Source organism: Oryzias latipes, chromosome 2, assembly GCF_053564925.1.
Source record: "Oryzias latipes strain Hd-rR chromosome 2, Olatipes_Hd-rR_3.1".
Lineage (NCBI taxonomy): Eukaryota > Metazoa > Chordata > Actinopteri > Beloniformes > Adrianichthyidae > Oryzias > Oryzias latipes.
The window spans coordinates 23,556,220-23,583,378 of record NC_136238.1 but is presented as its reverse complement, the minus strand read 5'-3'; the positions used below and the strand labels follow the sequence as shown (position 1 = coordinate 23,583,378).

At 43.9% G+C, this 27,159-nt stretch overlaps 1 protein-coding gene across 4 annotated transcripts in view; it reads left to right on the top strand.

The window, feature by feature from the left end:
* Nucleotides 1-27,159, top strand: part of LOC110016671 (NLR family CARD domain-containing protein 3-like) — a 42,319-nt gene that overhangs the window by 10,980 nt on the left and 4,180 nt on the right. For 3 of the 4 annotated variants that reach the window (XM_078935054.1, XM_078935050.1, XM_078935043.1), the window contains exons 4-11: nucleotides 16,274-16,352; nucleotides 16,514-16,712; nucleotides 16,852-18,655; nucleotides 18,752-18,925; nucleotides 24,088-25,037; nucleotides 25,316-25,611; nucleotides 25,738-25,778; nucleotides 26,771-27,072. In XM_078935054.1, the coding sequence (XP_078791180.1) occupies nucleotides 16,274-16,352; nucleotides 16,514-16,712; nucleotides 16,852-18,655; nucleotides 18,752-18,925; nucleotides 24,088-24,340 (2,509 nt within the window). In that variant the 3' untranslated portion in view covers nucleotides 24,341-25,037; nucleotides 25,316-25,611; nucleotides 25,738-25,778; nucleotides 26,771-27,072. Of the gene's footprint in view, nucleotides 1-16,273; nucleotides 16,353-16,513; nucleotides 16,713-16,851; nucleotides 18,656-18,751; nucleotides 18,926-24,087; nucleotides 25,038-25,315; nucleotides 25,612-25,737; nucleotides 25,779-26,770; nucleotides 27,124-27,159 lie in introns of those variants that run through there. The other variant, XM_023962089.2, reaches the window with a different exon arrangement.

The following is a 27,159-nucleotide window of genomic DNA, read 5'->3' as shown; positions in this document are numbered from 1 at the left end:
ACAAGTAAAAAGAGAATTACAATAGTCTAAACGAGAGGAGATAAAAGCATGGATGATCAGCTCAAGGTCAGACCTGGTCAACATTGGCTTCAGTTTAGCCACATTCCTCTGGTGGTAAAAACAGTTTTTGACCAAGCGCTTCGAATGAGAGTCTAGAGACATAGCTTTGTCAAACCAGACACCAAGATTCCTGAGACTGGGCTGGACAGAAGAGCTCAGTGAACCAAGGTGTCTTTTGATGGAGGTTTGTCATCAGGAGCAAAAATTATTGTCTCTGTCTTGTTTCGGTTCAGGAGTAAATGGTTGTCATTTAACCAAACACTAATGCTGGCTAAGCAGTCTAGTAGATTTGATAGATTTGTGTAATTATTTTTACCAAAGGAGCAATAAAGTTGAATGTCATCAGCATAAAGATGATAAGAAATATTTGAAACGTTGCTGATGAGTCTCCCAAGGGGAATCATGTAGAGAGTGAATAGAATGGGTCCCAATACAGAACCTTGGGGAACGCCACAAGACAGGATTTTTGCTTCTGAAGAAAGAGAGTCAACACAGACCTTATAAGATCTACCACTGAAATAGGAGACAAACCAGCTTAGGACAGAACCAGATAAACCGTAGTCGTGAAGACGTTCGAGCATGATGACATGGTTTACAGTATCAAATGCAGATTTTAGGTCTAAAAGAACGAGAACGGGGAAACTTTAAACGTTAGAAACTTTTAAAAGAGCTGTTTCAGTTGAGTGGTTCTTTTTAAAGCCAGATTGGAAAACGTCACAAATATTGTTTTTTTCTAAGAATGACCTTGGTTGCTCTGCTACAACCTTCTCCAAGATCTTAGCAATAAAAAGAAGTTTTGAAATGGGACGGAAATTATTTGGATCAGAGTGGTCCAAGTTAGGTTTTTTAAGCACAGGATTTATTATAGCGTGCTTCAGAAAGGAAAGAACGGATCCAGACGTTAAGGAGAGATTTATAAGGTCAACCACAGCAGCACCAATACACTCGAACACTTGGAGAAAATTAGGAGTTGGAATTATATCAAAGGGACAAGATGAGGGCTTGATCTTATCGAGCAAAGAATGGATGTCGTCCACTGTGACTGGAGAAAAATTAGACCAAGTCTGAGAGAATTGAGGAGATGGAGGTGGCTGAGCACCGACTAAAGGTGGGATGTTATTTCCAACATCTGAAATCCTAGCCGAGAAGGTCTGAAGAAAAGTGCTACAATCCGATTCAGAAAGATTGGGGAGTTGAGAGGAGGAGGATGATGTAAGAGTGTATGCGGTGTTAAAAAGAGTTTTGGGGTTTCTTTTGTTCATTGAAATAAGTTTATGAAAAAATGTTGACCTAGCTTGCTTTATCATGCCATTTAGGGGGGAGATCAGCTCTTTAAGATGCAGCCTGTGCACTTCCAGTTTTGTTGTTTTTTCTAAAGACGTTCTATTTTTCGGCAAAGTCTTCTGAAGGAATGAATTTCAGCATTTAACCACGGAAATGACTTTTTGGAAGAGACACTCTGTCTGACAGGAGCAATTGTGTTTAAAATAGTTTCACAGTGACTGTTAAAAGAATGCATAAAATAATCTACATCGTTAAAATTATTAAAAGAGTTTGCATCAAACAGATCTGTGAATCTATCCGATACATTCTGACTTAAAATACGTCGCTGCATTCTAACGAAGGTAAAGATGGGCGGGGGGAAATCACACTGAAGAAAATCCAGCAGTGACCACTGATGTGACTGTCTTTAACTCTGAGCTGCTTAATATCTAGACCTAAGGAGAAGACTAGGTCCAGAGTGTGTCCTTTGTCATGGGTGGGAACAGAAACATGTTGAATCAAATTAAAAGACTCAGTTATAAATAATAATTCTGAAGCAGAAACACAGGAAGAGTCATCAATGTGGATATTAAAATCACCCATTATGAGTACAGAGTTAAAATTGATAATGCCTGATAAAAACTCGGCAAACTCATCTAAAAATACCCGTGCAGGGCCAGGAGGTTGGTAAAAAATGTAATAATACGAAGAGTCAGATCCAACCTTGGTGATCTGCAGTTCAAATGAGCTAAAATAATCCAACCTCAGCTTTAAGCAGGGGGAAATATCCCGGTAGACGACAGCCACTCCGTCCCCACCCCATCCTGATGAGTGGGGGGTGCAGAGCACAGAGCAGTTCGGGGGGCACAGTTCGTTGAAATGGATGTGGTCCGTCTCCCGCTGCCATGTCTCCGTCAGGAAAAGGAAGTCCAAGAGCTCCGATGTGAAGGAGTCGTTCAGATAAAAAGTTTTGTTAGAGATGGACCGTGCGTTTAACAACGCGAAGCAGAGTTGATCCTCAGCTGATGATCCGACGTGCTGGGATCCCCGGATTTCCCGGTCCAGGGGTCGTAGGTTGCGGGTATTAACTCCTCTATGGCGCAGGCGGGGTGAGCGGGGCCGATAGGAGTTTGACAGCTTGTCAAACCCGATGACAGGAGTCAGCCAGCTGATTACAGGCTCCAGGGAGCGATAGGAAGGACAGCGGCGTTTAAAATCTTTGAGTTCGGCCTTGGTGTGACCAGCAAAACGTATCAGACAGACTTTTAAGCGGATCATTTTACCACCTCGTCTTCCGCGGCGACGGTGGCGTTTTTTCTCAGGGAGAAGGAGAGGTGATAGGCGGTGGAGAAATGGAGTAATTCCTTCTAGAAAAGGCGGCAGGGGTTTTTGACCGCGGAAATGTCGCGAATCAAGCCTTATGCTTTGGAAACCAAGATCCAGTAGCGATTCCCGATCATACACCAGCAGACAGATAGATTCTTGTGTCACAATCTTCAATAAAAGTAAAAACATTAGAGCACAACGCAGAAGCAGACGGCAGGCCGCACACACTGGCGCCATCTTGGTCAGGACTCAAGCAGCAGCATTCTGGATGTACTGAAGCTGTTTTACAGCTCGTTTGGAGAGGCCGTTGAGCAGGCCGTTACAGTAATCTAACCCACTGGAGACAAATGCATGAAGAAGTATCTCCATGTCTGGCTTTGACATTATGTTTTTGATTTTGGCAATGTTTTTCAGATGGTAAAATGCCCCTGATGTTACTGACTTGATATGGCTGTTAAAGTTTAGGTCAGAGTCCATGATTACCCCTAGATTTTTGACTTGTTTTGAGGGTTTAAGAGACAGAGAATGAAGGTAGCTGCTGACACTTTCTCTTTGTTTCTGTGGGCCAAAAATAATAACTTCGGTCTTGTTTGAGTTTAGCTGGAGAAAGTTGTTCTGCATCCACGCACTGATCTGTTGGAGGCAGTGGCTGAGTGAATCCACTGGCCCATATTCACCTGTTGTCAGTGACACATAGATCTGAGTATCATCTGCATAGTTGTGATAAGATATGTTATTACTGCGTATTAACTGCCCTAGTGGCAGCATGTACAGGTTGAACAGAAGGGGTCCCAGGATTGATCCCTGGGGCACACCACAAGTCAAGGCCATCTATTCTGAGACACAACTCCAAATTTCAACAAAATATTTCCTGTCTTCTAGATAAGACTTGAGCCAAATTAGGGCAGATCCAGAGATGCCAACCCAATCTTGGAGTCTGTACAAAAGGATCCCTTGATCAACAGTATCAAAGGCAGCGCTCAGGTCTAGCAGGATTAAGACAGTGACTTTGCCATCATCAGTGTTGAGGCGGATGTCATTGGTTACCTTGATAAGATCAGTTCTGTGCTATGATGGGGTCTAAAACCTGACTGGAAAACATCAAATGAATTGTTTAATAAGAGAAAATCAGTGAGCTGTTGGTAGACAACTTTTTCAAGGACTTTTCCTAAAAATGGCAGATTAGAGATAGGTCTGTAATTATTCAGTACAGTGGGATCAAGACCGCTTTTCTTCAGGAGGGGTTTAATGACTGCAGTTTTTAAGGCCTCTGGAAATATTCCAGATTGAAGAGACATGTTAACTATTTGAGTAATTGGTGGCAACACACTGTTCAGGACAGAATTTAGAAATCTAGTGGGTAACACATCAAGACAGCATGTAGACGAGCTCAGACGGGTGATGGTCTCTTGGACAGTTTGGTCAGTGACAGGTACAAAGTGAGTCAGCTTAGAGTGAGTAGGTGGCCGTTGGATAGTTAAATGTGTTGTGGAGTTGATGGCTTTTTTTAATGCCCTGAACCTTGTCATTAAAAAATACAGCAAACTCATTACATTTAGGTGTGCAAACCAGTTCTATTGGTAACTGGGTTGGAGGGTTAGTTAATCTGTTAACTGTTGTGAACAGGACACGAGAGTTGCTGCTGCAATTTCCAAAGATTTCAGAGAAGTACCTTTCCCTTGTTCTGCATAAGATATGGTTGTAAGCGTACAACTCCCCCTTATACATTTCATAATGAACCTGGAGTTTTGACCTGCGCCACTTTCGCTCAGCTCTGCAGCACTGTTGTTTCTGTGCCCTGACTAGATCATCGTTCCTCCAGGGAGCTTTCTATGTTTTCTCAATTTAACCTTCACAGGGGCAATGGCATCCAGAACATTCAAGATGCTAGAAGTAACAGAATTCAGCATTTCATCAACATTGGCACCAGAGGCGTTTTCAGGGTTTATCATTTCTACAAACTGTGCCCTAGTGCTCTCATTTATTTGTCTCCTTTGGCCAACTGCAGGGCCAGGCGGTGGTTTGGGAGCAACAGACAGGTCAAAGAAAACACAGAAATGATCAGAGAGGGCGACATCAACCACACTGACATTGTAAATATTAACCCCCTTTGTGATGAGCAGGTCCAGAGTGTGCCCTCTGTTGTGGGTGGGGTAACTCACATGCTGAATTAGATCAAAGGTTTCAAGGACAGCTCTTTTGCGTTTCTGTCATTGACATTATCAACATGAAGATTAAAATCACCTGTAATGACTAGACCATCAAAGTCTGTGCACACAACTGAGAGCATTTCAGTGAAATCATCAATGAAACTTTGGCTGTGCTGAGTAGGTTTGTACATAACTATGCAGAGTAAGGAAGGAGTTTGTTTTAACTCAATCTTAAAGGACACATACTCAAATGATGAAAACACACCAAATGATAGTCTGCGGGTTGCAATATTATCTCTAAACAGTGCACCCTTTTTTTTCGTATTTCCGATTCATGTTTGTAGTTGGGGGGAGTTGATTCGACTAAAACTATGTTTCCTGTGTTTTTGTCAAGCCATGTTTTAGTTAATAACATAAAATCAAGATTAAAAGAAGAGAGAAGATTATTGATTCAAAATGAATTGTTGCATAAAGATTAGGGCTGAAACGATTCGTCGAGTCACCCGAGGTACTCGATTACAAAAATTCCTCGAGGCAAAAACTCTGCCTTGAAGCCTTGTTAAATTCCTATGACGCGCACTATACGCGCGGCGCAGGGATTTGATTGTGTCACACGGACCGTTTATTCACACGGACCTTTTGAATTTAGTTGGCGCGATGGCGGAGAATAGATCTATAAATAAACGGCAGAAATTGTCTAAAGTGTGGGATCTTAATAATAATAAGCAGCTGCTTCTGGGATGTCCATTTTTTCCACATTCTGTATTGTGAGATTTGTTGCTTTCGATGCATTGTGGAAAAATAAAAATAAAAAATAAAAAAAAAATCTTTACACACTTAATAAAGAAGAGAACAAGGTGCAGTGTCTCTACTGCAAAATAGAGCTGGCATACCACAACAGCAAATCTTCCATTCAGCATCTGAACAGAAGATATCTGCGCGACCGCTGGAACCCCGACGCCTTAGGCACGGGACCTGCGCGTGCCGCTGGCAGCCAGCGAGTGGCGGCGTCAGCCGCTCTGCGCCCCCTCCACGGCAACCAGCGCGGGCCGCCTCGGCAGGCGGCGAGAGCCCCTAGCTGCGGTATTCAGGCGACCGGGGCTGCTTTGAACACTAATTTTTGTCAAGCATTATTTTTACACGAAATATAAACAATCATAATGATCAAATATGTTTTTTCTGATTCTTTTATTTTTAATGGCTTTCCATTTTGGTGTTGTGCTACCCTTTCAAAGTCTTCTGCCCCCCCCCACCCCCCCCCCCATACAAAATGTTCTAGCTCCACCACTTCTCTAGACCAACTTAAAAACACCAAAAGTGTTGCATCAGAGCGGATCTTTAAAATAAAATGCTTGTTCATTTTACAACCACATCAGTTTTGTTATGCATTATTTGTTTTGGTTGTTCAAAAACACACAAATCGTTTTATCCGATTACTCGATTAATCGATCGATTAAGTGCTAGATTAATCGATTACAAAAAGAATCGACAGCTGCAGCCCTAATAAAGATCTGACATTGAGTGCAGCAAGTTTGAGATTAGTTTCCTTGGGACTGGTCAAAACCTTCATGCAAGGGATATGAACTAGATTTCTTTGATTGGACAGTCTAACTGCCCTTTTTTGCATTCTACGTAGTGCAACTACAGGTATAGCACCAGAAGGAAGATGTTCTTCACAGGGCCCCAGTTTGACATAACCTTTCCTAGGACATTGGGGGCCCGTTTCATCCTAGCTCTGGGGGATAGCACCTCTAGAGGCGCGCAGGGGAGGTCGAGTTGAGGGTAGTTTGGGTGATGGACCAGGAGGAGCGAGAGCTGGACGGACGTGAACGATGGAGGAGGCGTGTTGGAGGGACTTTGGGTGAAGGATAAAGAAGGGGAGCTGGAGGGGTAGGAGAGCTCCTGTGTGGTGTGAGGCTCACAGGTGTTAGGGGAGCCATCTTAATTCATGACTTAATGAGGCTATCAAAATGGCTAGGTAGGGCCATGGGTGAAAGTGGGGGGGGCGAAAAGGAAAGTGAGTCTTCACTGGGAGTAGATGTAGCAGGGGGCGCCCACAGCTGGTCAGATGGTGATATTTCTGGGGCCAAATCTGGTGGTTGTTGTTGTGGTTTTGCGGCTGGGTCCTTAGCTGGCGGTAGTTGTTGTGATGTTGGTGCAGCTGAGTCCTTAGATGGGGTTGGTTGTGGTGCTGGTGCTGCCGGATCCAAGTCTTTGACCGGTGGTGCTGGTGGAGGTAGTTGCTGTTGCCGCTGTGCTGTGGTTCCTGGGACACTGGCTCTGTCCTTCCTTACTGCCTTTTCAGGGCCTTGGCCTCTGTGCCCCAGAGCGTGGAGGAGGTTCTTCACTAACTCTCTTGCTCCACCTCTGTTCAGGTGTGGGCCTCTTCCCATGAATAGGTCCTTTCGCTTCCAGAATATATTGAAGTTCTCAATGTAATGGAATCCTCTGGAAGCACACTCTCTGGGGAGCCAATTGTTCAGCTGAAACAGACGGCTGAACTTGAGTGACACCCCATCGATGTTGGGAAGAGGTCCACTGATGAATGCTTCAACTTCTACTTTGTCAATCTCTTCAAATAACTTCATGAAATCTTTTTTCAAGCGTTGAGTGTCACGATGTGGGGTGGCTCGAGAGCCGGTTGGACCCAGAAGCAGAAGCGGAGGCACGCGGATCAGGGACTAGAGGATTTAATTAACAAAAACCACACAAAGCGCTGCAGAGCAGGTTTTCAGAACAAAACAAAACATACTTGACGTGGCGAGGAACATGAAACGAGAATGTGGCGAGGAACATGGAACTAGACTGCATGAACACCATAACAGAGGTAATGAACCAGCACAGGAGGAAGGCAGAGACAAGACTTAAATACAGACAGGGCAGACAAGACACAGGTGGACACGATCAGGGCTGATGGGGACCAAAGGAAGTAAAACTCAAGAAACAAGACAAGACAGGACCTTTCAAAATAAAACAGGAAACAGAAAACAAGACAGAACAAGAACTAAGACGAAAAACAAGACAACAAACTCAAAACCATGACAGTACCCCCCCCTCAAGGAACCGCTCCGAGGTTCCAAAAGTCAACTGAGGGGGGGGCCCCGGAGGACAAACCTCGACGGGCATAAAGGTCCAAAGAGTCTGGAGGACGGCCGGGGGGCCGAGCGGTCCGGCGAGATAGGTCCGGAGGACGGCCGGGGGGCCGTGCCGTCCGGCGAGGCAGGTCCGGAGGACGGCCGGGGGGCCGTGCCGTCCGGCGAGGCAGGTCAGGTGTGGAGGCGTCTTCAGGCGTGGAGTCAGGCATGGAGTCAGGCATGGAGTCAGGCATGGAGTCAGGCATGGAGTCAGGCATGGAGTCAGGCATGGAGTCAGCTGGAGAGTCAGGCATGGAGTCTGCTGGAGAGTCAGGCATGGAGTCTGCTGGAGAGTCAGGCATGGAGTCTGCTGGAGGGTCGGGCCAGCAGTCGGGCTCTGGCGGGTCGGGCCAGCAGTCGGGCTCTGGCGGGTCGGGCCAGCAGTCGGGCTCTGGCGGGTCGGGCCAGCAGTCGGGCTCTGGCGGGTCGGGCCAGCAGTCGGGCTCTGGCGGGTCGGGCCAGCAGTCAGGCTCTGGCGGGTCGGGCCAGCAGTCGGGCTCTGGCGGGTCAGGCGTGGAGCCGAGCTCTGGCGGGTCAGGCATGGCCTTGGCAGCGGGGGTCGGTCGGGGTTCAGGCGGAACCCCCTTGGGAGCCAGAACGGGTCGGGGCGCAGGCGGCACCCCCCTGGGAGCCGGGACGGGTTGGGGCGCAGGCGGCACCCCCCTGGGAGCCGGGCGGGTCGGAGCGCAGGCGGCAACCCCCTGGGAGCCGGGACGGGTCGGGGTGCGTCCGGGACCGCCACTGAATGTGGTTGTGGTGCATCCGGGACCACCACCGGAACATGACGAGGATGGGGTGCATGGGGACCACCTCTGGAACAGGAAGGGGACGGCGGGGACGACGGCGACGTCGACCCCCCCTCATGGCGAGACGGCTCCCAGTGTAGTCCGGGCGGCTCCCACTCCAGGGAGATGAGGCAAACTGGGCCTGATCGAAAATCCAAAAAGTTCTAGTCCTTTCTGCTTCCCGGCAGGAGGCCTCAAGAAGAAGCATGTTCCGCTCCACTGGGTCCAGGAAAAATGGCTGGTTCATTCTGTCACGATGTGGGGTGGCTCGAGAGCCGGTTGGACCCAGAAGCAGAAGCGGAGGCACGCGGAACAGGGACTAGAGGATTTAATTAACAAAAACCAAACACAAAGCGCCACAGGTCTTCAGAACAAAACAAAACTTACTTGACGTGGCGAGGAACATGAAACGAGAATGTGGGGAGGAACATGGAACTAGACAGCATGAACACCATAACAGAGGTAATGAACCAGCACAGGAGGAAGGCAGAGACAAGACTTAAATACAGACAGGGCAGACAAGACACAGGTGGACACGATCAGGGCTGATGGGGACCAAAGGAAGTAAAACTCAAGAAACAAGACAAGACAGGACCTTTCAAAATAAAACAGGAAACAGAAAACAAGACAGAACAAGAACTAAGACGAAAAACAAGACAACAAACTCAAAACCATGACATTCAGATTGTTCTTTTTTGATATCGACAGCACCTACATGGATGATTATTCGTTTAACACCTTGGTACAAGACTTTAGATAAGAGTCCTGTAATCACTGGAATAGTAGAACTTGGGCAACATAAAGTTTGCATTCTTCTGTGGCTGACTCCACTGATAGCGCCATCTCCAAGCAGCAGCGTATCTCTGACCTTGACGTTTGGCACAGATTTTCTTTCTGCCCGTGCTTTGTTGTCAACATTATAACTCCTATTCTGTGGTCCAATTTCACTTTGTTCTTTAACAACACATTGTGTTAGGGGTAAAAATCTGTTTGTGAGCTTTATTTCGGATGTTCTGTCATCTTTACGCTTTGGCTTAACACAGAGTTCCTCCACACAAAGTTTCGGAAAGGACACAACATCACTCAGGTCTATGTCACTGTTATTATTCTCATTTATAGTAGGAGTGGGCTTCTTACCACCCGATGTTACTGGAAGGGTCTTGTGAAGTCCATTTTCAGTTTCCAAAGTAAATATCTGTGTTTGTAGCTCTTTTATTTCTTGTTGGTAGATCCGACAGCGTTCACAGTGGGAGTTTGTTTTTCTTCCTCTTCCGGACATGTCGCTGGCTTGTCAGACGTAAAAATATTGATTTGTATAGGTGGAAGTCACAAAAAAGGATGACCAGTCTGATATTCCAGGATGTGTGGATGAGGTAAAAATAATTAAAAATGATTAATTAAATGATTAAAAAGCAAATGAAGCAGGAGGCGGCAGGAGCAGGGCAAAAAGCGTCTGCACTCTTTTGCAGCGGGAGGAGCAATATAACCACAAAGACTCAAGAAAACCAACATGTCCAAACTATCTCCGGATATTTATGCTGTAAATTAGACATCCTATGTTCCATACACATTGAAGATCCTGTGCTGGAAACAGTTCTACCTAAAAATGTGACTTCCCTTCCGCAACGTCGCAAATTCCTGTTAGACACTTCAAAACCCAAATCAAACAACTTTAACAGAAGATCTTTCATTACTTGCAGGCAAGTTGCAGCAGTCGGTGCTGCTAGCAGGAGGTCATCAACCTACATCAAGAACACAACCCTCTAGTGGCATAATATCTTGTCAGAGAGACTTTAAACAGTGATTGAAAATGCCAGGAGAATTTTTAAATCCTTCTGGAAAGCATGTGTACTGCAAACAGAAAGCTTTATACTGAAATACGAATAGATGTCTGCTATTTTCATGTAATGGAATGCAAAAGAAAGCACTTGCTAAATCAATGGAAGTGAACCATACACATTGTGGTTTAAAGTTGACAGCATGCGATGTGGATCAGGCACAGGGAGGACTGGAGTAATGGTGACTTCACTAACAGCCCTTAAATCATGTGCCATGCGATAAGTTTTATTATCTGCTTGTAAAACCGGTCTCAAGGGAGTACACCATGAAAAATTTGAATGCTCAATTACACCAGAGTTCTACAAACTAAACTGAGTTTCCGTCATCCCTTCATCTGCACCCATGACCCAGCTGCACTGAGATCTAAAAACCTGTACTCCTGCAGTTACCTGAATCTCCACCGGGGGAACAGTGGAGCCTGAACCAACATCAACTGAACCTGTGGACCATGAAGCATCAGAGAGCGTTTTTAACATCACTTCTGCATCTTCATGATCTGTCTTCTCTCTGCTGCTATGACTGACAATGCAGAAATGCTCTACAACTGAGGAGTTAGTTGTTGAAGGCAAAGTTATCCTGTACATTTTTATTGAGGGAGAGAAGTGAACACCTGAAAAAACTACAGTTTAGACAGTTCGTGTTGTTTACATCCCTTTTAGTCATGGATCCAAGTTGCCGAGCCTCATGACCAGGGGAGTGCCAATTCTATATGCGATACAGCTGTGTCCAACTTCCGGGACCATTGCAAATGTGAGTGTGTGAATGCAAAATAAACCATACACCCTCTTGACCAATATATTTGTCAGTGAAGTTTAAATGCCACGTGTGGCCTTCTACCTGATAAAATGCTTCCTGGTACAGTTGATCATCCTCTCAGTCATAATATAGTGTGCAGTTCAGGTCATCGGAGGCGGAAAAATATGGCTTCAAGGACAGGACTCATGGCATCCATACCTGAAATTCATGGACACACCTGGTGTTTCAGTGCCCCTGGATCCAGCAGGTGTCTGCAGTGGGGGTTGGCTGTGGTGTGTGGCATGGCATCCAGTCTGAAAGAATGCTGGCTCCTGTTTTGACAAAAATGTTCCGTCCCAACAGATTCACAGGCGTGTGTGGTAAATGCACAAATGAATGTTCCACCATCTGGTCAAAAGTCAGTCGGATGGTCTTTTGCAGGTTTTGTGGAGTCATATGTTCATTTGTCAGAGCAGATGGAGTGTCCACTAGACTCATCATGGGTTACCCCTGAGCTTGAAAGGGACCATGGCTCCTGCATCACCACGCCGTGCTGTTGGGTACCTTGTTGTGGGCAGTTGGGCCCATTTGTCCTCAGCACCACAGCTGCCATTTCCAGCTGCTGCTGGGGGAACCCCTGAGTGGCTCACGTCTCCCAGGAGGTGGATACCTGTCCTCCTGTCCCGGCCTCCGATACCTGAACATTGCTGCAGGTCCTGAGGGTATTTAAACTCATCATGTTATTTTCCTTTTTTTTGTTGAACACCTTTATTATTCCGAGTGAAATTTTCCTGCAGTGTAAATAATTGTTTTTGTTTCAGTTGTTCAACTTCTCCCTCTGCCCTTTTTCTTCAAATGTGCTCTGCAGTGATGAATCAGATGTATTTTAAATCGACTCTTATCACCTCGCAGACGCTCCAGTGCATTCTCCATGCATGCAGTCATGGCTTCCTTTGATTAGCGCAGCTGACCTGAGGGTCAGTCACTCCTAAATCGGCTCCTTCCTGTGAAGCCAGAGAACTGAGAAATGCACTTTTTGTCACTCATTTATGAGGTCTCAGGACGGCTCTGCTCTGTGCCTTTCCTGCAACATTAAAGCTATGTGCTGCTTGGAAAAAACATGTTGTTACTGCAGATGTTGTTAAAGCAGATTTATTACTGTCATACTTTGTTTTCACCATCGCCAACACTGTGGATGCAAGTCAGTTAACCAATGACGAAAATCAGCAAAGCAAAAAATCCCTGAACTTTTCTTTGAACGATATGACGGATATGGAGCAAAATCTTTGAAAAATACATTGTCTTAGATGCATTCTGGTAGCTAGTTTTTCACTTCTTAATCAAGAAACTAAGACTAAGTGGAGCATCATAATTTAACATTCAAACCCCTAGTTTGACTTACCAATAAGGACTTGCTGTTCCTAAAAAAGAAATTGCATAATTGCTAAAGTAACACAGTAACACAATCTTACAATCTAAACTTTTCCTTAAAGCTGCAAAACATACAATTGCTAAAATATAGTAACATCAAAGCCCCAAATGGCAAAAAGAACACCAGTTACTATGATATTCTATGAAAGTACCTCAGTTATTTATACATTATTTCTGCTTTAGAAATAACGGATGTACAACATCCACTTACACTGTTTTTTCAAACTATAATTCCATCAAAACATGGGATCTGCTTTAAACTATCTTTAAACACCAATAAATCATTTAACACCAACACTAAGTAATCTGGGAAATATTAAAACAAACAAACAAACTAATTTAAACATTGTAAACGTTTTTTTAGGGAGTCCGGATCTAAACCACCAAATACTGACAATATCAGTAACATTTCTTTTTTAGCAAAACTGAACTAAATCATGGTAATTAGGAAATACAAATAAAGTAGAGACATATATTAAAAATAAAAAAACGAAATAATTGCAAAATCATTTTACACAAAATATATTGGACCGATATTACCTTACTGTGTTTTAGAAAGATTTGCCCAACTTTGGGCAAATTCCCAAGAAAGTTATTTTCGTTCAAACAGCGACTGTTGCTGCAGGCTGCAGCCGCGCGCCTAGTCAAGCTCACTGTTGTGGCTTAAACCTCTGTCGGAAGCGCTACACATAGGCGCCATCCTACATAAAAATCTTTTTCGTCGAACCAAGACCACTGAAATTTGTTTTTATGAACGTCTTACAACCGAGGTCATGACCATGCTCAATAATTACGATGTCCGCCGTTATTGTACCACAAATTAGATCGCAAACTCTTGAGCTTTGTTCCGTGAAAGTTTAGCGCAGGTCCAACATTTTGGTCTCTAGGGACGCTGTCACGCCGCCCACATGGTACAAACAAAGCCACGTTTTTCCGTTTTTCATCCCATACTTTCCAAAATCTCATGCATACATTTCTTTCATAAGCAGTCACATCTCCAAAATCTCACACATTCATTCCAGTCATCAGCAATCACGTCTGTATTGTCGTCATAGTCAGTCGTCAAGTCATGTTTTTGTCGTTGTTGTCGTTGTTGTCCGGACAAAATGAACAATTTCCCTCATTTTCTGTCAAATTCACCTTTCATGTTTATTTTGAATCCTTCTTTGGTTTCTCTCCGTATATAAAAAAATTATTTGTAGAGGTCGACGCCTCATTCGTTCTTCCAAATCATCCTTCGCGCAGAATGACGTCCTATGTAACACTGTTTTTCGTCCGCCTTAAGGCGTCTCAGGTCCAAACAGACGCAAACCCTCCGAATTCTGATGACTCGGGTGAACCTTACCATCTTTATTCATACTCTGTTTTTACACACCAAATTTCAAAGGTTGACAAACAACCCTCCAAATCTGTTAAGGGCTCGGGTGAACTTAATCATCATTTCTATTTATTCTGTTTTCGCGCACCGAAATGCCGCAGGTTTTGGATCTAACAGTCCCAACCCTTCATATTTTAGGACTTCCTGTCCAAGGCAATGAGTAAACCCATCACTCATGGGGTACGCGCGCTACGCCGTCCACACTCGAATTCTCCTTTAATTTGAGTTATTCACTAATTCAATAAAGTAATTAATATGCAGAATTTACAATAGGCACTGCTTACTTTTGTATGAGGGCCCTCAGGAGAATCGAACACATGGGCTGTCCCCTGACTTTACGACGAAAACCTCGTAATCTCATGAAATACACCATTATAATCCAGTCCGTTCGGTTCCGCGTCCGTTACACCCTGACTTCACGTCGGTGTCACCAAAATTGTAGGAAAGAAATCTTCTGCTTTTCAGTTCTTTCCATCCATGCGTGTTCAGGAGTCAAGAGTGGTGAAGCAAACCAAGGATTCAACCGGATTAAAAATACACGATGTTTATTGCCCTAACAATAATTCTAACACAGATTTAGAGACACTGTTGCAGATATCTGGATTCTCAAGTTAAAAGACCTACAGACGCATAAGTTACATGCGAATTACTCATAAGCCGTCTTGAGAACCATGGAAAACTTTAAAAACAGTCCTTTTAAACATGTGTTTGAATCTCCGCCTTCCGGAAACATCATGGGCGCCGAACCTCCGCCCCTGGTCGCTCTGATTCGTCGGTAGATGTCCCTCCTGCTCTCACTGGCCAATAGCTAGAGTATCAACCTCAGAGTTCTCTCCTCCCGGCTTTAGGGTGAGGTCAGCTTCAACCTCCACATGAGAACATGAATCTTCACACTTTCCCAGGGGAAGAACATTCAACCCAGATGGTACGGATGTATCCATGGCATATTTATTGCATCTATGGAAAACTCCTAACTTTGCACAAAGAACATCCTATTTCTTAACAGGATGCTGACACCATAAAGTATAAAGGAATGTCACAGGACTATAAGTCTTGATAGTTCAAAATGAGTTCACTTCATACTAAAGATAAAGCTGTAACATAATAAAGAATAAGATATTAAAACATACATTTTCTATAACATAAAGCCTTTAATCCGAGTGTTCTCAATCTGCTTACGCTTCCTGAGAAGCCTGGCATGTTTGGCGATTTCAGCATTCCTTCTGGTCAGATGGTCGTTCAGATAAGCAGCAGATCCCTTCAGATTCTTTCTTTAATTCATCAGAGCTAGCTTGTGTTTTTGATTAACAAACCTTATGAGGATCGCTGGTTTATCCGTCTCCTTTCTCCTGGGGAGTGGGTGGCAGGTCTCGATGGTATTGAGATCCAGGGAAATCTCTTTAGACATGAGAAATGATTCCACTTGGTGTTCCAGAGACACTCCAGGGCACCCTAATTTTAGAAGATTTGCTAGGGTTATTAGCATTAGCAATGCTAGCTCCAGCTGCATTTAGCTTTGCCCGAGGTTTGATCTGAAATCCAGGGAGAATGACATTATTCATCCTTGCTTGTTGTTCCACATCATCCAGTCATTTTTCTAGAATGTCGACCTGGTTATCTTGGAGTTAGCTTAGCCTGGATGTTGTTCACTTGCTCCATGAAAGGATGCAACATAGCTTGATGTCATTGAGTATTCTTTTAATGTTATTATTGTCACTTATTGCTTGGTTTTTCTTCAGGTCAATGGTGAGCGCTATTTTTGTCCTTTTGGAGAAAATCCACTTTCAAGTCACTTGAAGATCATTGTGAAAGCTCCCGACAGGCTCTCACATCCGCTTAGTAACCCGGAACCAGAAGTTCTGATGATTAATGGTTGTCAGTACAAAAATAAGTTTTAGTGAGCATGATAAACTTAAAATGGAAAAAAAACTATATTAAACTAACTATAAAAAAACGATATAACAAAAGTGTTCAGAATTATAAAAAAAAATGTGTCAAAGCTAAGAACAGATGAAACCTTAACTGTAACTTCTGATGATGATGTCTGCAGTCAGGTCCTCTTATGATCATCTGCTTTACTGTTCACATCCACATCTGACCTCAATGACCTTCACCTTGTGTTAGTCTCTGTGCACTGACAGAATGGATCTGATTGTTGCTGATTGTCCACAGACTGGACCAGCAGAGCTCAGAGACTCCCAGTGGTCCGTCTGTCCTGCAGCATCAAACACAGCTGGACTCCATCTTTCTGGTCTGTACATGAACAACAACTACTTTCCCATCATTCTGTCCACAGTCGTCTCCATGCTGCACTTTGGACACCAGTGGACTGTCAGTGTGTCCAACATGGAGCTGATGTTTGGCTCCATGACTTCACTCTGATTGGCTCATTCATCTGGAATTCTGTTGCAGCTGCTGGAGGACAACATTGTCACTTTTGTCAAGAAGGAGCTGAAGAAGATCCAGAAGCTTCTGAGTCACATGGAGGATGAGGAGGAGCTGGAGGATGAAGATGAAGAGCAGAGGAACAGCAGAGAGTCACTGATGAAGATCACAGTGAACTTCCTGAGGAGAATGAAGCAGGAGGAGCTGGCTGATGGACTGCAGAGCAGTAAGAGGATTTCTCTGAAGGTTTCAGCTGCTGAGAAATGAAGATTTACTGATGTCTGAACACATGGAACCACAGGGATTCAAACCCTCATCATTCAGGGCTGCAGAGAGTTGATTTACTGTTTGTTTTCTTCATTCAGGTTTGACTGCTGCAGTTTGTCGACATGAAGTCCAATCTGGTCTGAGGAAGAAGTTCCAGTGTGTGTTTGAGGGGATGGCTAAAGCAGGAAACCCAACCCTTCTGGATGAGATCTACACAGAGCTCTTCATCACAGAGGGAGGAAGAGGAGAGCTGAATGAAGAACATGAGGTCAGACAGATTGAAGCAGCATCCAGGAAAGCAGAGAGAGCAGAAACAAGCATCAGACAAGAAGAGCTCTTCCAACTCCCAGCTGGAAGACAAGAACCAATCAGAACCGTGATGACTAAGGGAGTGGCTGGCATCGGGAAAACAGTCTTAACTCAGAAGTTCACTCTGGACTGGGCTGAAGGCAAAGCCCACCAGAACCTCCACTTCATATTTCCATTCACTTTCAGAGAGCTGAATGTGCTGAAAGAGGAGAAGTTCAGCTTGGTGGAACTTGTTCATCACTTCTTCCCTGAAACCAAACAAGCAGGAATCTGCAGCTTTGAAGACTTCCAGGTCCTCTTCATCTTTGATGGTCTGGATGAGTGTCGACTTCCTCTGGACTTCCACAAGACTCGGATCCTAAAGGACCCTAGAAAGTCCACCTCATTGGCTAATCTGCTGACAAACCTCATCAGGGGGAACCTGCTTCCCTCTGCTCGCCTCTGGATAACCACACGACCTGCAGCAGCCAATCAGATCCCTGCTGAGTGTGTTGACATGGTGACAGAGGTCAGAGGGTTCAACGATCCACAGAAGGAGGAGTACTTCAGGAAGAGGTTCAGAGATGAAGAGCAGGCCAGCAGGATCATCTCCCACATCCAGAGATCCAGAAGCCTCCACATCATGTGCCACATCCCAGTCTTCTGCTGGATCACTGCTACAGTTCTGGAGGATCTGCTGAAGAGCAGAGAGGGAGGAGAGCTGCCCAAGAGGCTGACTGAGATGTACATCCACTTCCTGGTGGTTCAGGCCAAAGTCCAGAAGGTCAAGTATGATGGAGGAGCTGAGACAGATCCTCACTGGAGTCCAGAGAGCAGGAAGATGATGGAGTCTCTGGGAAAACTGGCTTTTGAGCAGCTGCAGAAAGGAAACCTGATCTTCTATGAATCCGACCTGACAGAGTGTGGCATCGATATCAGAGCAGCCTCAGTGTACTCAGGAGTGTTCACACAGATCTTTAGAGAGGAGAGAGGTCTGTACCAGGACAAGGTCTTCTGCTTCATCCATCTGAGTGTTCAGGAGTTTCTGGCTGCTCTTCATGTCCACCGGACCTTCATCACCTCTGGACTCAACCTCATGGAGGAAGAACGATCACAGAAGAAAAGATCCTTAATGACTCTCAAACTGAAACAAAGTCCAGTCCAGTTCTACCAGAGTGCTGTAGAGAAGGCCTTACAGAGTCCAAACGGACACCTGGACTTGTTCCTCCGCTTCTTCCTGGGTCTTTCACTGCGGACCAATCAGAATCTCCTACGAGGTCTGCTGACTCAGACAGGAAGTAGCTCACAGACCAATCAGGAAACAGTCCAGTTCATCAAGGAGAAGATCAGTGAGGATCTGTCTGCAGAGAAAAGCATCAACCTGTTCCACTGTCTGAATGAACTGAATGATGGTTCTCTAGTGGAGGAGATCCAACAGTTCCTGAGGTCAGGACGTCTCTCCACAGATAAACTGTCTCCTGCTCAGTGGTCTGCTCTGGCCTTCATCTTACTGTCATCAGAAGATCTGGAAGAGTTTGACCTGCAGAAATACTCTGGTTCAGAGGAGGCTCTTCTGAGGCTGCTGCCAGTGATCAAAGCCTCCAACAAAGCTCTGTAAGAACTCTCAGGAAAATCACCTTCAGTCAATAAATGAATTTGAGTGGAAACATGAAAGATTCAATAACTGCTGTCTGTCTTTATTTTCTTCAGACTGAGTGACTCTAATCTGTCAGAGAGAAGCTGTGCAGCTCTGTCCTCAGTTCTCAGCTCTCAGTCCTCCAGACTCAGAGTTCTGGACCTGAGTAACAAAGACCTGCAGGACTCAGGAGTGAAGCTTCTGTCAGCTGGACTAGAGAGTCCAGAATGTAAACTGGAGACTCTCAGGTCAGGTTTCATTCAAATGTCTATTCTCTACAACAAATTCTGTCTGTTTTTCTCTATTTCACGAGAAAGTGTCAGATAGATGTAATTGCAAAGGAAATTTCAGAGCACTGTTGCATAGAAGTAAAATGAAAACAACATTCTGCTTCAGCTAAAAATCCTGATTTTTCCTCCCCTAATCTGATGGTTACATATGTTCTCTTGGTTTTTCCAGACCAGACTAAACAGGAGAACCTAAATCCATCCAGGTGTTCATATCTGGGAGAAGTTCGTGTTCTGTGTTCTTTGAAAGAAAACATGAATCAATCTCAGAACTGCAGATTTCAATGGACAACCGGTTGCAGCAGATTTTTGATCCACAGAGCAGCAGCTCCTCGTGAAGAGATATGAAGCGGTCAAACTGCAGTAGACCGACAGGTCCCAGACCTGGTTCTGGTGATTATTCCGAACCGAGATTGGATCAGAACAAGGTCTTTCATTTCACATAGTCTTCAGGGTAGCTTCTGGTTCTCAGTCCTGGTGCCTAAACAGACAATAAATCTATGCTGGGTTAGAGTGAAGAAGCTCTGCGGGTAGTTTATGGTCAAGGCTGGGGGCGGAGCTACTTGGCCTAAGGACTACTTTTAGATCAGCTGATCAAGAAACTGAATAAGATCCTAAAAGATTTGTGGGATCAGAAATGGGACTTTGGGAGCCGCAGATAAATTGGACCTCACTAAATGTTATTCTCTGCAATAACCGGCACATTGCATTTTCATGGGTTCTTTAGAAGCTCCAGAACTGAATCAGCTGAAACCCTTAGACCAGTGTTTTTCAACCAGTGTAGTGTGCCGTGGGAAATTGCCCTTATTAAGTGATCTAAAAGCATTTCCCATCTCCAGGATATCAGCTCTGTGTTCATCCAAACAGGCCCTGATAAAACACTGAGTAGTTAGGAATAAGAAAGACCATAAAATACTTTTTTCTTTGTGTTTATTTGATTCTGTTAAAGACACTTTGATAAGAATGACAGTATCGCGATTTAGCCACAGCTTCATTAAAAGAACTTAAAATGTGCTGCAAAGGCAGCAGATATAAAAATGAACAATAAAAGTCTCAAAACTGAGCCTTGTGGGACACCAGAAGTGAGGGATGTAGAAGAGTACTTAAACCCTGAAAATACAACAGAGAAAGATCTACCCGTCAGATAAGAGGAGAACCAGTTTAACGTGGAACCAGATACCCCAACCCAATTTTTTAGCCTGTCCAGAAGGACATAGTGGTCGACAGTGTCAAAAGCTCTGGTCTAGTCCAGTAGCAGTAGCACAGAGCATTTTCCTGCATCACTGAGCATCAGGATTTCATTAGTGACTTTGAGTAGGGCTGTTTCAGTGGAGTGAGTCCTGCGAAATCCTGCCTGAAACTGATCAAAAATGCCAAGACTTTCTTCTCACTTCTCACCTGAGCACAGGTGTTAGCTCACCTTTGCACTAACAGTTTGCATGGTTTAATGACTGAAATATTTCACACTAGTTGGTTTGAAGGCATAAGTATGCGTGTGAACACTATCTGTTTTGTGTACATGTCGACAGGTGGACATTTTTGCAGCTAACAGGTGTGTTGATAACATTTGAGTGTGTGTGGACAGGCCCCGCCCTTTTTGTACTACACTTGAACCGTACCGTAACGATAAACAACCAGTAAACTTGTTGCTTTATGCTGCTTCATGGTCTTATCCCCCCTCCCCTCCTATTATCACCCTCCTACCCCCCTCTCTCTCTAACATCCCTCCCTTTTCTTCCCTTCTTTCCTTTTCCGTCCGGTCCAACACCCAAGATTTTCAAACATGGTTGAAATTAATAAAGTTTGGCCTCAATTACAAAAGGGGTTTATTCAGACATACCTCTGGTTTATATGAAGATTAATAACCCCTATTGTTAAAGTAAAATATGTCCATCACAAGAGGCCCTCAGCTCTCATCTGTCTGCCCAGCTGTTGGACAGGACAAGTTTTTGAAAAAGAAAAAAAGAAAAAAAAATGTCAAGACTTTCGAGAGCAGTAGTAAGTTGTGTTGTACCAACTGTTTCTGAAATTTTGGACATGAATGGGATCTTAGAAATAGGTCCAAAACTGCTCAAGAGGAAGGAGTCAAGCTTAGGTTTTTTAAGGAGAGGAAGAACGACAGCATTCTTAAAATGCTCTGGGAGTTGACCAGACAGCAAGGACGAGTTAATTATTGACAGGACACAGGGACCGATTGACTGGAAGACATCTTGAGCAGAGATGTTGGCAGCACGCCGAGAGAGCAAGAGGATGACTTCATTGTGCCAAGTAATCTGACTAGCTTAGGGAAAGAGACAGGTGAGAGTGTGTCTAAAATCACAGGCAGAGGTGGACTAGGAACAGAACCAGAACCAGCTGTGTGACACAGAGAGCTTCTCAAAGATCTGACTTTGTCAAGAAAAGATGATAAAAACGTATCACAATCATCATTTGAATAGATGGGAACGGCAGGTGGACTGGGTATCACAATATCACTGATGGAGTTGAATAGCACTTTAGGATTACCTCTGCTTTTAGAAATGAGATTAGTGAAGGAAGCAGCCCTCGTATCTCTAACCGCACTGTTAAAAGAAACTAAAAGATCGTTGTAGTAGGTTTAAGGGATGTCATCTGGACTTGGTTTTTTAAAGTTAGAAGACGTTTCGCCTCTTATCCAAGAGGCTTTGTCAATTCTGAATTAGCTGGTCTAAGAGCTGGTATATATATGCGTTCATGGGGGAGGAGTCAGACCTGAAACTGGAGGTATTGTCCACTTAGCCTACATGGTTTCGGGTCGTTAATAGTCCTTTGTCCTCAGCTGGGGGTTGGGGAGCCAGTGACTCCCTCTCCAAATTGGTCATCTCTTTCAGCTGTTAATGACCCAGGTGGAACTGGTTTGGTTTGTTTAGGTTTCAAAACACTGCCGTAGATGGATGGAAGAATAAACCTGAGACCACCATTCTTATTAAGAGAAGGTTTATCCTTCTTGACAAAGAAGGCTTCTTTCACTCCTTGCTCAAACCATCCTTTCTCTGTGGCTAGAATTCGGACTTCACTGTCCTCGAAAGAGTGGTTTGTGACCTTCAGGTGGAGATCTACTGCAGACTCAGGTCCACTTGGGTTGGCTCTGCGATGTTGGTAAAGCCGCTTGTGTGGAGGTTGCTTGGTTTCTCCTATATACTGTTCATTGCAGTTCTCTTTGCAGTGGATAGAGTACACATTACTCTGTTTGTAGCTGGGAATTTTGTCCTTTGGATGAACCAGTTTTTGTCTGAGGGTATTAACTGGTTTGAGATGAACTGGGATGTTATGTTGTTTGAAAATCCTTTTAAGTTTTTCAGACAGGCCTGAGATATACGTAATTGAAATACTGTTCCGTTTTCGGCTCTTGTTCCTTCTTGTCTTGTTTTCCTGTATGTTGGGATCTGGTGAATGCCCACTTGGGATATCCACAGGTTTGGAGGGCTTGGTGGATATGTTGCTCTTCCTTCTTCTTTCCGTCAGAGCTTGTGGGCACCTCCTGGGCTCTGTGTTGTAATGTCCTGATGACGCCTAGTTTGTGCTGTAAAGGGTGGTTTGAGTCAAATAACAGGTACTGATCTGTGTGAGTAGGCTTCCTGTACACTTCAACCTGGAGCTGTCTGTCCTCTCCAATGATCACAGCACAGTCGAGAAAGGCTAGGGTGTTGTCCTTTGTGTCTTCCCTGGTGAACTTGATGTTCTTGTCGACTGCGTTGATATGATCTGTGAAAGTCTCCACTTCCTGGCTTTTGATCTTGACCCAAGTGTCGTCCACATATCCGAACCAGTGGCTTGGAGTAGTACCTGGGAAAGAGTCCAGGGCTCTTCTCTCGACTTCTTCCATGTACAAATTTGCCACAATGGGTGAGATTGGAGAGCCCATAACACAGCCGTGCCTCTGCCTGTAGAAGTTTCCCCTGAATTGGAAATATGTGGAGTTGAGGCATCAGTTCGCAGATGTGGTCTGGTGTCAGATTTGTTCTGTCTTGTAGCTGAGAATCCTGCAGTAATCTCTTCCTCACTGAAATCACTGCCTCCGTGGTGGGAATGCAGGTGAAGTTACGTCGTAAGACACCATCGCCTTGTCAGAATCCAGCTGAAGATGTTTGACTTTGTTTGCAAAATCTTTTGAATTCCTAACATGATGCTCTGTGTTGCCAACTAGAGGGGCTAAAATGGTAGCTAGGTGTTTATCCATGTTGTAAGTTATTGAGTCAGCACAATTACAGAGGGAGACAGCTCCCCCTCCCAAGTTGTAATGTGTTTTCATTTACCAGTACTCACAGTTTTTTAGTCCATAATTTCAAAATGTCATTGAGATGGATAATGCACTGTAGGCAGGAGGGGAGCCTTCTGCCCTGCATTAAAGATAATGTTCTGTGGCTGACCACCCAAAAAAGGAATACTTATGTAAACTCTTATGTACTCTTAAATAAGGTTCTATGTTGCTAATAACCAAAAAATGAGAATGTCTTGATATGTTTATGATGTTTCTATGACTGACCCCCAAAAGGAATGTTTAATATAAAGTTTTATCCTAATAAGGGAGGCCTCTGTAGAGCATATCCTGACAATGTTTAGAATTTTATCCTGTTACTGACCCGTAAAAGGAGTGCTCTGTAGAAGATATTCTGACATGTTTATGATGGTATAGAATGAGTCTACGTGCAGGGTGAGCCTGCGGGAAGGGACCGGCCCTCCTTTTCCTCACGCTCATCGAAGAATATAAAAGATAAGGAAGCCCAACTTTATTCAGAGTCAGCTGTGGGTTACGTACGAACGCCCAGCCGGAGTTTGTTTCAAGCCACTCTATCGGGACTGTTGGCTCTCCAGTCCGTGTGTCACGGTAGGGGCAGATGAATCTTTTCTGTTGAAACTGCATGGCTTAAACTCCTGTGTTATGTTGTGTGACTGTTTTGAAGCGGGGAATAAAAAGACACATTTTATTCTAGCTTGCAGTCTTTGAGTCATTTGTTTCTGCTCAGTGCCTACCTCCCTCGAACCTGCAAAAATTATTTCATAAAACAGTCATCTGTCAGTCTGTCATCTTGACTGAATTTACCAAGTTCCTGGACTTCCAGCTGCATCACTGCTCCTGAACACACTTTTCTGTCTGATTGCAGGTTGATAGACTGCAGTTTGTCAGAGATCAGCTGTGAAGCTCTGGTCTCAGCTCTGAAGAAAAACCCGTCCAATCTGAAAGAACTGCCCTCTGACCTCCATCAGTCATCTCCAGGCTCCGCCCCCAGTCTGCAGCAGCTTCATCTGCTGCCTCCATCCTCTCTCTGTGAGTCTCTGCAGAGTTTTTCTGCAGCTGCTGGTTTTTCTGCAGCAGCAGCATCAGAGCCAGAGAGCCAAAGAAAGTGGAAAGTCTGAGAAGAAGCAGCTCTGAAGCTCTGCAGCTGACGGTGCAGCTTCAGGACTCATGAGGAGGAGCACATGCACGGCTCTGATGCTGCTGAACGTCTGACTGAGATGATCCACATTCAGAAGAGAGTTTCAGAGTGAAAGACGTGTGGAAGAAGAGAATCCTGAAGGTTTCTGTGCAGACATGAACTCAGTCAGAGAGCGTCTGAATGTTGGAGGATCCAGAAGAAACCAGGAGCTCATGAAGGTGGTTCTGTTGGAGCAGAGAGCAGAACTCTGATCCCAGTTTCAGGAACAATGCAGGCTATAGTAGGAAAAGGATCTTAATCAATGTCTGCAGACATGACAGCAAAAAGAACTATAAACTCTGTTTAAACCCAAAAGAATGGCTGTTGATCAGCAGAAGAAGGATTACCAACCTTGGACATTCAACAGAATATGGACCCTTTTTTATTGTATTTCCTGGCATTGCCTCCTATAATAATAATAAAAAAATCTTAATCAATTATTGAAGATGGTAAAAATGATACGAAACGAAAAAAGAAAGCCACGATGAAAGTGACATCACTACGGAAATGACATCACTATGGAACTGACGCCGCAACAGATCGAGGATCAGTTTGGCGAAAGAACACAAGAAGTGGATTGGCTTTTCCCATATACACAGCTGCGAAAAAGAGGAATACGGAAAACGAACAAGAAAGAAGTAAGTGAAAATGTTGGTGTTAAATGTTACTATGTGTATTTTGACGTTATTTGGTTTTAGCCCCAGGTTTTATTCCGGTTATTCTTAGGCTCGCTAGCTGCGTTCATGCCTAAAGCGATTCGCGGGCAAATTTGAATTTACCGCCTCTCTTGCCATAGTTTACTTTAGTTTTTTTTCTTGGCTGATATAAACTAATAATTTGTTGACAGTCCATTGTGTCATGTATTTACAGTGTCACTGATCTAGTTAACAGTCAGTATTTTAATGTTCCCCTGTAGATTTCAGTAGGTCTTATGCGGCTACAAGATGGTGGACTGAAGACTAAAGAGGAACAGTGCTTTCCCTTTTGGTGCAACCAGAGGTGAATGCAACTGAATTGCAGAGAGCTGCTAAGCACAAACTGAAGGACTTCCACTGAAACTTACATGGTGGTCCCTATGTGTTGCTCTACACTGACGGTACAAGGATAAATAATATCCCGGGAACAGAAGTACCTTTCACTCTAAAACAGTACAAGGAGGCATTGGGAAAGGCCTACCAACGAATCACACAGCTCAAGATTTCTTTACCTCTTGTAAGTAATTGTGAAAGAATTACCAACCAAGAACAGCCAATTAAAATAATTTGTTTTTTCAAGAAAAATTGTCTGTTATTTTGAGTTTAGTCTAAAATCCTTTTATACTGTTATTGTACTTCACAGCTCAGGAATCCAAACCCGAATCAGACTCATCAGATTCAGAGGTGATCATCAGGAGTCCAAGCGCTAAATTATTCAATACAGCTGATACATTGGGGAGTGGTACTTTTGTTGTTACATTGCCAATATTGAAAATTCTCACTTAAAGAGAAAAATGCTTCTAAATCTTGGATGGAAGCTAAAATTTTTTGATAAAACATTCAAAAATATTTCTGTTATAAAAAGAAGTTCCAGCGTCCTGACCTACACATAATTTGAAAACAAAGAGCCAACTGTTAAGAATAGTTAGAAACAGAATAGTTAGAAACTCCCTTTTTATTTTTATTACACTAATGGTTCAAACTTAATACATTATGCATGTATTTTCATCTCAAAATTATGTCACATTTGAAGAAAGCACAGCCAAGACTATTTTCTCATTGCATTCCTCATCCTCCCTTTTTTCCTTTTTGTGTGTGCTGGTGTTTGTGCTCTGGTAAATGTCTGTGAGAACATCAGAGAGATCTGACACTTGAAGCTTCCTGACCTTTGAGCATCTCCCTGCAACAACCTGTGGGTGTGATTTTCACACCATTGTCCAGTGTTTGATCCTTTGAATATACAAATGCAGGGTTCTTATACCAAGCCCATCTCCCTGCCTCCATTGTTCGGATTTTTGAATGCAGCAGCCTGTTCTTCTGTCTGTAACCCTTCGTAAAAATTGATTTGTGCTTTTTGTGCGGAGTGAACTTCCACTAAAGATAAGTTTTGTCTCTGAGTCATTATTCATTTATTTCTGTGTGCAAGAAACTGAAAGGGTACGAAGCTAACCATTTTCATTTCCAGTCCTATGTAGCAAAACCAGTTTCTTCACAGCAACCTTTTTTTTGTTTAATTATACTGTGAGAATGATCATTCATCCTGTCTGAAATCACACAAAATCAGTCATAATAACAGAATCCAATGTTAATATTCTAATTTGTTCAGCTCTATATCTGTCAGTCTAACTTGAAGTGCTTACTGATGTATATAAATGTAATTTTTTTTTTACTTCCAGCTATGGGAAACTGCAGATGTGGTGTCAGATGGAGAGTCATGCACCGATTCAGCGGCTCCAGTAATTGTGGCTCCTAAAGACAGTCTATGGTTCACACTTCGCCTTGTCAAATAAACAGTGTCTTCGATTTCATACAATTATGTGTCACACTGACCTAGAGATCCATGTTTGTGTACATTAGAATAGTCTTTTCTTTCTAAATCTACCCTCTGATAGCCATGACTTAGCCAAGACAAGAAAAATATTGTAGAGGACTATCTAAAGTGGTACATCATCCACAGGAACAGCACTGCAATCCAGAGGTAGGTTTTAATATTTCATTGCTGTCACTTTATTATACAAAAATGAGTTGCTGTTGTCCCATTTTCTTGCTTACTTCCACTTGATGC